Raw genomic sequence first — 11,236 nt, forward strand, 5'->3', positions numbered from 1 at the left:
TCCTAAATTATATTCTTTATAAAAACAGCACCATTACAGCAAAATTCTGCAACCCAAAATATGCAAAGATGCATCATCCGTATTATTCAGATGCTTTGTCTTAAGTTGTTCCTCCGTTGTTCTAAGAGATCCCATCATGAAGTTTTCTTTACAAATATCTTGGCAAGCCTTATGTTTATCTTGATGAGTGTTTCTGTTCAGCATGAATTGAACCTGGGGAGTGTATAGGGTAAGTGGTGATTTCTTAGCTACAGCATGGAAAAAAAAGTCAGATTTAGATAGAAGGGCAAAATATTGTTACCTAATCCCGACTGTAATTTTTAATTTGAGGAAAAATTTAAGATAGGATGGTTATATTTTGGGATAAAATAAGACATGTTTAGTTCTGTAAGACCACTCTCAAATGCAGTAGCCTAGATATAAAACCATCTGCCCATCTTGTTACTGTGGCAAGTGATAAAAGGGAAAGATTTCCTTGATTTTTTTTATTTTTAAGAGAAGTAATTAAAAAATGTCAACAATCAGAGGAAATGGATAGATAGAAATTTGTAAGCTTGATATAGAGTGGTGTTGCGTGTTTCCTGCACAATGAACTTATTTCTAGTGTTGCATGATAGTGCTGCCTGATAATCTTGCTGAGTCAGGGTGTATTCCAGAAGGAATATTGAAGTATGCCACAGGACAAAGCTTCCTCTCTGTTTTTAGATAATCACTACTATAATCTTGTCTTTGTTATTTCAAATATGTAGTTACAAACCAAGTGACTGGCCTTGGACTTCAGAAAAAAGGTTGGGAAATACAACTAGCAGCAATTGTTTATGACAGAACTGTTCTAGTTGTGAATGCATAATTTTAGTTTTGGAAGCTTTCATCTTATTGATAAAATAATAATGCCTTCTGTATGTGATGTTTCCTAAATCCATTTATGCAGTACTTTGAATATCTTCTCGTTAAGAAGCTCAGGGCCACTAAATATAGTCCTATCTGGTTTTACTAGCCATGCCTGCTTTCTTTTCTTCTGGTGCTTTTGCCAGTAAAGTCTTTCCTCTCTGTCTTCCTACAATGATAATTACTTTTTTTTATTTGCTCTTTTCATCATATGCCATCAATTATCTTAAAATATTTTTTCTCATGCTTTTTCTTCTGTCAATGTTTTACTGCTTTTTTTCTCATGTTAGTTTCTTGATGCTTGATCATCTCAAAGCCCGTTGAGGTTTTAAAGCTATTTAAAAAAATGTCAGGGCTGCCTTAATCTTTTTTTACCACCCTGTATTCTGTTCTAAAATCTAGATTATTTTACTGTTTGCTTGCTATTGATTTTATGACTTTTTTTCCTTCTTCATTTGATCTATTAGGTCAGTAGTTTATGTAAAACATGTAATGTAACAATCTTGAGAAAGCTGGAACAGATTGGGAGCAGGGGGAGGGATAAATCTGAGTGGTTTTCAATGAACCTGAATGTGTACCTGAAATAAAGATCATTTAAATGCTTTGTTATTGATGAACTGCTAATGAAAATCCCTCTTGTCATTGTTTTTGAAGTACTGGTGTTTTCCATTTGGAGATCTTACAACTATCTCACTTTGAAAAGGGACTGCAATATTAACCAAGGTTTCATTTACTTTTGATCAGGCTTTGGACTGTTTCTACAGTCACAGTACTTCATTTTCAAAATGGGATTTAGTTTGTGAATCATATATTTAGCTTTGAGATGGCTTACAAAATTCTAGTGTTTTCAAATATGAGTATTTGAATTATAGCATTCAATTTGCATAAGCAAAATTAATCTTGTTTATGTTAACAGAACCGCTACTTTTAACTCTTTTCTTTCAGCTATCTATTTCCTCTCAGGATTGTAAGTGTCCTGAAACTAGAATTCATTATAGAGATCACTTCTTTATTACGTCTTTTGAAGACAATATTTCACATACCAAAACATGCTATAAAACTTTTAAAATAGCTTTTTTGCATAAGAACTGGGGTTTTTTATTAATTGCTTGTTTTTCCTAAGCATATATATAAAGGTTTGCTTTGATCACCCAGAACTCATGAATTACTTTTTTCTGTTTTCCCAGGTGGCTCGGGTATTCTATTATCTTTGTGTAATTGCACTGCAGTATGTTGCACCATTGGTAATGATCCTTCACGCAACTCTGCTTTTGAAAACACTAGGTAGGCAAAATTTGATGAACAAAACTGTGTTCTATTCTATATAGGGCATTTATATTTTCAGTCTACTAAAGAAAATTAGAATCTAGTCCAACCTTCCTGCTCAAGCAGAGTCAGCTACAGCAGGTTGTCCAGGACCGTGTCCAGTCAGGTTTTGAGTATCTCCAAGGAGGGAGAATCCACAACCTTTCTGGGCAACCTGTTCCAGTGTTTGACCACCCTCACAGTAAAAAAGTGTTTTCTTGTGTTCAGATGGAATTTCCTGTGTTTTAATTTGTGCCCATTGCCTCTTGTCCCATCAGTAGGCAGTACTGAGAAGAGCCTGGCTCCCTCTTCTTCATTCCCTCCCATCAGGTATTTATATACATCGATGAGATCCCCCCTGAGCCTTCTCTTCTCCAGGCTGAACAGTCCCAGCTCTCTCAGCCTCTCCTCATATGAATGATGCTCCAGTCCCTTCATCATCTTTTTGGCCCTGCGCTGGACTCTCTCCAGTATGTCCATGTACTGGGGAACCCAGAACTGGACACAGGACTTCAGGTGTGGCCTCACCAGTGCTGAGTACAGAGGAAGGCTCACCTCTCTTGACCTGCTGGCAAACAGATGATAAATAGCTTTTAAGCTGTGCTCTTCTCTTGCTGCTTTTGACATCTTTCAACAATGAGCTGTATAAAGCATTGCTGATTTAACCTTATGAATATCTGTAAAATTTTTTTTCAATATTTCAAACTTCAGTGGACTTTTTGAACAGAAATTGTAAGATGTGGGGTTTATTTCATTATTGGGAGATCTGAAGTCACTGGGTTTTTTTCTTTCTTTTGAGGGATGTCTTTCACAGCCTACCATGCAGTGGCAGCATTCATTTTGCCAAATGTGAACAGAAAGAAATAGGCATTATTAGTCTATGATTCATTCCATCCTAAAATAGACATCTACATCTGGTGAGATGAATCACACCCAGCACTGACAGAGTCCCAAGGCAATTGATTCACATGTAAAAGTTAGGATGTCAAAAGGTAAGGTGAATCCTACCCTGATAGCTTACTAGTAGTATCAGGAAGCCATGTGGATGAACACAGTTAGCATTTACTAATTTATAAGTAAAATTTTGCAGGTTTTTTTGTTTGACAAATATATATATAAGATGATCTATAGAGTTGCTAGAAATAAATAACAGAACTTAAAATCTAATTCTACAAATATCTTATGTGTTACTCTATGTGTTACTCTGTTTTTTAACAGGTAATTATTCTTGGGGCATCTACCCAGAATCTAATTCTGACACTGCAGTAGAAAACAATCCGCTTCCCAGTTCAGTTTATTCTGAGTCCCCATCTGTTGATGGAAAGATGAAAGTAACTGTAGTGCAAATAACAATGGCTTTGGGAAGCCTAAAGAATATTTTCACTCCTCTCCTATTCCGAGGACTCTTGTCTTTCCTCACCTGGTGGATTGCTGCTTGCCTCTTTTCCACAAGCCTCTTTGGGCTTTTCTATCACCAGTACCTGACTGTGGCATAAACCGATCAACTGACAAAGCAAGTATGCGGTCAAATTCTAGATACAAACCCAAGTACCCAAGAGGAGATGAAGAAAAAACTATATATGAAGAAAAAAACATATCAGCATTTATTCTTAAACACTTATTCTGTGTTCTCAGGGTGAATATTCTTATAATGTTTAAAATTGCAGCTGGGTTTGTTGCTTTTTGTTACTGAAATGATAGGTAACTAATTGAATTATGGTACTGGGATTTATTGACATTATTGTGTGGTGGGTATTGGTGGGCATGTTGAAAAGATAACACCTCAGAGTATATTTGTCTCCATAAACAGCAGGCCACCCTCAAAATTTTGTATTTTAAGAATCAAGAGTCAGTGACTGAACTATGTCAGTAAGGTACCGGATATGCTAATGGTGGCTGCCTAGTAAGTAAAATCTTGAAACAGCCATACAATGGAACAGTAGGGGTATTTTAAAAAATTGTTGGATAGCTGTTGATCATTTTTCTCCATGAAAAATGAAATAATCCAACAGGGTAAAAGAGATGATACTGTATATTACAGTAAAGGAAGTTGTATACAATTTAAATTTAACATAGGAATAGATGTGTGAACCTGGCAGGTATTGCTGTCTAAATATATGCATGAATGCTTATGCAGTAAGAAGGGTGTTATAAATATTATTTCAGTCCCTGCAGTCATTTTGAGGTAATGGCCATGTGGGACATTTGGGTCTTTTAAATTTCTTCTTTTCAGGTAATGGATAAATTCCATTGAATTCACAATATAATTGAAGTATATTAATGACAGCAATCAATCATTTCAAAACAAAACAGTTTAATCCTGCTGATTGAGTGTATGTATCTGTATAATGTACATATAAAAATATATTATATTAAATATATAATATATATGAAAACTATTAAATATTGAATCTTTATTTTAAATTGCTGAATGTATGTTACAAGGCAGTGGGACAGGGATATATGTGTATCTAGTAATTTCAAGATCCCTTTTGAAATTAAAATTATTTTTTTTAAAGTTCACTTGAAAGGGCTATTTGTTTTTGGTGCCTCTATAAAGGTACTTACCTATATTAAAAAAATGTTAATCTTGATGTTTCTGCTCTCAGATCATCATCTTTTGCCAGTCTAATCTGTGTTAACTTGACCATATAGTAATAACTAATAACTTTTGACTTCAGAAATAGATTTTCTGTATAATAAAGCAGATACAGTAAGGAGGAGCAAAGCATTAACTTTACAAGTTTTATTTAGTTGGAAGGATAGATCCTAAGTATAAAAACATTGTTAAGCAAACTAGAATGACATTTTTTCATGATTCATGTAATCAGAAAACAGGAATGGGAATTTATATGCGGTAGCTTTTTTCAAAAGTTAATATTACACTGTAAAGAGAGTTCTCAGTGTTTAACTAATATTAGCTATTTTTATGTTACTGTTTTTTTACTCTTGAATTTCTGTAAAGCTTTGGCATATAATAAGAATTTATAAATGGAAAAGCTTAACAAATATTTAATCCATTGCAAACTACCATATGGGAAAGCAAACTGCCAGTGAATGCAGAAAATTAAAGATTTAAGTTGGTGATAAACCATCTTGCTACACTGAATGTTTTTAAAGTTATTTATTAGTTTATTAAGTTGCACTTCCTGATACAAGGAAAAGATGTATATACATCAGCTTGTACCTTCTGCGTGCATTTGGGATATCTGAGAACACCTTGCATGATTCTAGCAGTTTCATTGCAGTATAGTATTTCAGTGCTACTGGTACTGTAAGCTTTGTTTTTTCACACCACCTTTTTGTAACTAATGGTGACAAACGCTCAACTGTGTGAATTGGTCTAAAGAACAGGTCTTGAAACATTCCTAGGAAATGTCATTCAGAATAATAGAATGTCAAAATATGACAGGTCCAGCAATACTGGACCCACTTTCTGTTAGTTTGAAATATGTGATTAGTAATGGAATTAATAAGGCCAGCTTTTAAGTTACAGTTAAATTATAGTTAGATATCCATGTTTAATGTTTCATACAGGAAAATAAAACAACATGGTGCAGTTTCTTGTGAACTTGGCCCAAGAAGCTCATTAGATAGATAGATTAGATGTAACCTATTATTGCAATCTGAAGGATAGAAATGAACTTTGGATACTGGAGAAAGCTTCAAAATAATGCTAAAGTGACAGAGTTTCTGTTGCCACAGATGTTTATTTTGAAAGTTCATAAGTGAAAGTGAGCTATAGTTATATAAAATTTAATTCATCAAAGGTAATTGATTGTGTGTGTAGTTGAGCTTCACAGAGCTTTTGATAAGTATGTACGCTGTCTTATTCTTCAGAGGTCACACATTAAGGCATTAAGATCAACACTTCTAGCTATTGCTGCTTCATTGTTCCACAGAACTGAACAGTTGACCTTCTGGTCAGCAGTTTGATCTGAGTGGGAAATGGTCTTTCTTTGGATTCATTTAATCCTTACATGAGTCCAGGAGGCTTATTTAAAAACTAAAATATAGCAGTAAATGTCTTTGAAATGTGTGGTGACACAGGAACTAGAGGGAGCATATTGCTATACTGGTGAGCAATGCTTTTTACAACTACCTGATATACTCAAAAATGACTTGTAAAGAAAAATAGCAGGCTTTGTAGTCCTGAATTCCATGTATATTATGTAAGCTTCAAAGAAGTATCTGCTCACTTGTTCCTTTAAAGCAGCAGCTGGCAGATGATTTTTTTTTTTGGGGGGGAGCTTTATCAGCACTAGGAAAAAAAAGTAGCTCACAGAAATAGAAAAGCAGGTAAAACCTGACTGAGAGGTTACTAGTTTTTAATCAGAATTCTTAAATGTTTGTCTTGCTTTTTCCTCACTACTTAATTTCTGAGAATTTTTAGAAGAAAAGATGCCTTTGACAAAGAATCAACATTTCTGTCTGTCTTTCTGTCTTCCTCCATTTCACCCTCCTTTTCTCACTCTAGTAATGGGATTTGTTATCCTGATGTTTTTTCCTATCCACAGCTTTTTCCCTAAGTTAAGAACTAATGTGTTTAGAATTGACCCAGCTGAATTAGTTCAGGCTTGGGGGTTTTTTTGTTTGTTTTTCATTGTTTTGGTTTAAATTCATTTGTCTGTGAAGGATTGGTTCCTCTAAATAGTTTAAATAACTTTGAATTCCAGCTGAAATATGAACAAACTTGTTATTGGTTGTTTAAGCACTGCACTTGTATTATAGAAGTCTCTTTAGACAAAATATTAGGATAGTGATAAATCCAAGTATTCCAGCATGATTCAGGGAAGTCCAAATATAACACTTTGGCTATTTCTGAGCTTAGAGAAGTTGATTAGGAAAAGGAGAAGGGATTGTAACAAGCCTATTCTTCCACTTTGCAGGCAATATTCTCAGGCAGCACTTGTCCTCTTTTGATACCTTACCAAGCTTTAGGATTTCCCAGGTGTTGAAAGGACTCTGGTAATTTCAGCTACAGTTTTTTTTCTCTTTCTGACTTCTCTTGCATAAGAATCAACAAGTAAAGTATCAAGAAAAACAGGTAGTATCAGTGCAAGAGAACATCCTTGTACAGAAGGCCATGCTTTAGAAAATTCATTTCTATGGCAGTTGTTCTTCAGCTTCTTTTAGTCACAAATACTGGAAGACATGTGAGCAGACATGCATGTTTCCCTGGATTATAAAGTCAAACTCACCTATGAACAAAAATGCCATCAAAATACATCAACATTGCAATTAGCTAGCATAACTTCAGTGTATATGTAATATGGTTAGTTAGTACAGAAATTCCAACTAACCTCAAAGGAACAATTTAAAGTTTTGCGCTTTGTCACAGTAACTACAGCTAGTTGGTAATAGGGGTCTTGGATTTAACGCATAGAAAATATAAAAGTATCAAATCCTGAAACCTATCATTTAAGTCTCATAGAAATGTTGGAAGGCTCTACAAGATAGGCCTTCTAACTATTTATTCTCCAAGGCCCCTGTTTTCCTTTTGAATATTAACTTGTTTTTCCTGATAAGTTTTTGAACAGTTTTGAAATGCTATCCTTCATGTTTTGGCATATGATGCAATTTGTTCATTTATTTGTTATCCAGAAAAACTCTAAATTTAACCCACAGTTAATTTTGTCCCTACGAAGTTACTAGAATGTTTTGCCTAAGATTGAAGAATTAAGCACACAGTGAAAATAGAAAATGTTGAATGAAAATGAAGCCCCAAAAATTGTGTGTTCTGTTGGGGAAATCTTTCTATTATGGCTGAGTAAAATCTTAATAGCAGAAGGCAACAGCATTCTTCTAATCTAATCTAACATCTAATCTTCATTCCCGATACTAGACTGAAAAGTCTTCTCCCTCCATGGGAGAGATGGTGAGGCCAAGATGTTACTCCAATGCTGCTTTTACTGAAATCTATATATACTGTACTTACATTTTTTAAGTCTCCCATTGTTGACTGCCAGGAGATTAATGCTGCACTGGACATTGTTTTGCATGCCAGTGTATATATATTTTTATACCTTTGGTTTCAGTAGCATTTTTAATGGAAATTATTTTTAATCCTGATATCATGGATTACCTTTTCTTTTTTAAAAAATTAATATCAGCGCCTGCAACCATAAGACAAATATTTCTACAATGAGGTCGCCCCTCAGCCTCCTTTTCTCCAAACTAGACAAACCCAGAGTCCTTAGCCACTTCTCATAGGACATGCCTTCCAGCCCTTTCACCAGCTTTGTTGCCCTCCTCTGGATGCATTCAAGGACCTTCACATCCTTCTTAAATTGTGGGGCCCAGAACTGCACACAATACTCAAGGTGAGGCCGCACCAACGCTGAATACAGAGGGATAATCACCTCTTTTGATCAGCCAGATATACCGTGTTTGATGCACCCCAGGGTGCGGTTTGCCCTCTTGGCTGCCAGGGCACACTGTTGACTCATATTGAGCCTCCTGTCGACCAGCACCCCCAGATCCCTTTCTGCAGGACTGCTCTCCAGCCTCTCCTCTCCCAATTTATACTTGTATCCAGTGTTATTCCATTCCAGGTGCAGAATCTGGCATCGGATTTGTAGTATTTCTTTCAACAACACGCTATCCTTATGACTCTGCTATTTAAAGAACTGTAGTGTTTTAAGAGTAGCTTTTTTCAAACTATGTAATAGTTGGCCATTTTTATTTATTTTATGATGCTGCTATGTATTTTTAAAGACTGACTTAAAATATCGTGTGCTTAAAATCAGCCTTTGTTCTCTTTTCCTCTGTTCTTTGTAACTTTGCTTCCCTCGTGTGTTCTAAGTTTCAAGAATGCATATTTGTAGTATTTTTATAAAAAGCTAGAATGAAGAAAAATGCACCAAAATTCTGTTTTGTAAATGCAGTTCATATCCACGTCATGATGTGCCAACAAATAGTTTTTGTTTTTCCTGTTTTCAGTCATGTCTTTTTCCCATTGTTAATGATCTTGCATGTTTTCAGTATATAGGGTTTTCTAGGAAGAATACACCTGGGGAAACAGTCTGTAATAGCAATAGTAGGAAATTTTATCTAATGTTTCAGTTTTTCCATTTATATGAGCAAATATTAATGTAAACATGCTATTAAATAGTTTAAGCCTGAAATTTCTCTTAAGGTACACTTATAATTGCACAGGGAACATCCTCTCGGTTGTAAATATTTTACTTTAAATATGTCTCTTGCTGGGATCATACATAAATAAATGTTGTTTTTCTGTTGATAATTTTTTTTTCTTTTTAAGCAAAGAGAACATACCACTTCCTATTCTAGAAAAAGCCTAAGAACAAAGGGCTCCCCTCCCTTCATTTCCATATTTGCCAAATGGGAAAATCTCTGATTTTATTTATGCATGACTCCATCATCTCCCAAACAGAATAAGTTCACAGAAATGGGGAGGGGGTTATGAGGAGCATGGCAAAGTTGTATATTGAGGAATTCAGACTCTACAGAATGGAAAACGTGGAAAGTGGTTAATCTGAAAAGGGATTTACTGGCTGCAGGAAAGTACCATGTCATAATAGGCAGTTCCATATATGCTGCTAGAACAACAATCTGGGAGGTGGGGGAGTGAATGTGATTCACGGACTCAGGAACAAAAGTGATGAGTTGAGGTTTGTTCTCTGTAACCTGGGATAAGTGGGACCAAAAATTATAAAACTGCAGGGGGGGATGTTTGTGGGGTTTTGTTGGATTTGGTTTTCGTATGAAAAGCTGTGGAGGATTTAAGCACTAGAAAAATGACTTCTAGAGGGAAACATAAAAAGAACTCTGCAGAGTGTCAAGAGAAGATTCAGAAGTTCAAATACCTTAATGTGGAATAAAAACTGCATAGGGAAGGACTCTAATCTTAGAGGAAGACAGAAGAGGAACCAGTGACTAGAACCCAACACTAGATAAATTACAGTAGTGGAAAATACCCTGTTTTAACAGAGTAGCTAATTAAATTACAACCTGAAGTGGTGAATTCTTCACTGGGTTGTTTTCAGACATTCTTTTTATAAGCTGCTATTGGTAAGCAAATTACTGGTCTCAGTAAAAGGATGATCAGTGAAAAAGTACATGAACTTATTGGTCACTATTCTATGATATTCTTTTGGATTTTGGCCCTGAGGAAGAACCCAGCCAGCTTTTTGCGTTCCACTAGAGAATTTAAATCTCCTGCTATGTGTATTTTGCTTATTACCTCCTTAAGCCACTGAAACTTTTATCCCTGACAGTAATATTAATGATTGACACCTGGTTTTCAAAGATGAGTAAAACTGACAGCTGTTTTGTATTTTGCTTGTGTGTGGATAGAGTAACTTCAAGTAACAAGTCCAATAACTCCGTTCTCTAAGAACGTGTTCGGTGTTGCCAACTTCTGAGTTGATCACTAATTGTGTTTAAATTGTTTCTTAAGCCCTCCTACATGTGATAGTATTAAAATGTTTGACTGCAAAGAAAAGCTAGAAAAAGTAAGCAGGATGATAAAAGTGAAGGAAACGGATAACAATTAACTAAACCACTGTTTATTTTAGTTTTATTCAAAAGATCAATATTTCTGACCTTTGAAAAGATGCTGCATCTAACTCCATATCAACAGTAGAGTCAGAACTTTACTCTTAAAAAGTTAGAAGTGTAAGCCTTTGAAATGTCATGAACTTTTTTTTTTTTAATGTTGTTATGATTTTAACTTATCAGTTGGACTCTCTCCAGTATGTCCATATCTCTCCTGTACTGGGGAGCCCAGAACTGGACACAGTACTCCAGGTGTGGCCTCACCAATGCTGAGTAGAGGGGAAGGATCACCTCACTTGACCTGCTGGCAATGCTCCTCCTAATGCAGCCCAGGAAACCATTAGCCATGTTTGCCGCAAGGACACATTGTCAGCTCATGTGGCACACTGTCAGATATTGTATGGGTACTGAAGTTAGGTTGAGTGGCTTAATATCCCAGGTTATTCCAAATTTTCTAAAGGTGGGATCAGGAAAGCTAAGGCACAGTTGGAGCTCAATTTGGCAAGGGATGAGAAGAATAAGA

The 11,236-nt window shown here is 35.5% G+C and overlaps 1 protein-coding gene across 1 annotated transcript in view; it reads left to right on the forward strand.

The window, feature by feature from the left end:
- Window positions 1-3,689, forward strand: part of LOC309601556 (transmembrane protein 161B-like) — a gene marked incomplete at its 3' end in the record, with an annotated part of 44,569 nt that extends 40,880 nt beyond the window's left edge. The window contains exons 10-11 of the mRNA XM_082334618.1: window positions 2,076-2,172; window positions 3,412-3,689. Coding sequence (XP_082190744.1) covers window positions 2,076-2,172; window positions 3,412-3,689 — 375 coding nt within the window. The remainder of the gene's footprint in view (window positions 1-2,075; window positions 2,173-3,411) is intronic.
- Window positions 3,690-11,236: the final 7,547 nt, after the last annotated feature.

Source organism: Platalea leucorodia (assembly GCF_965183815.1).
Source record: "Platalea leucorodia genome assembly, chromosome: W".
Taxonomy (NCBI): Eukaryota; Metazoa; Chordata; class Aves; order Pelecaniformes; family Threskiornithidae; genus Platalea; species Platalea leucorodia.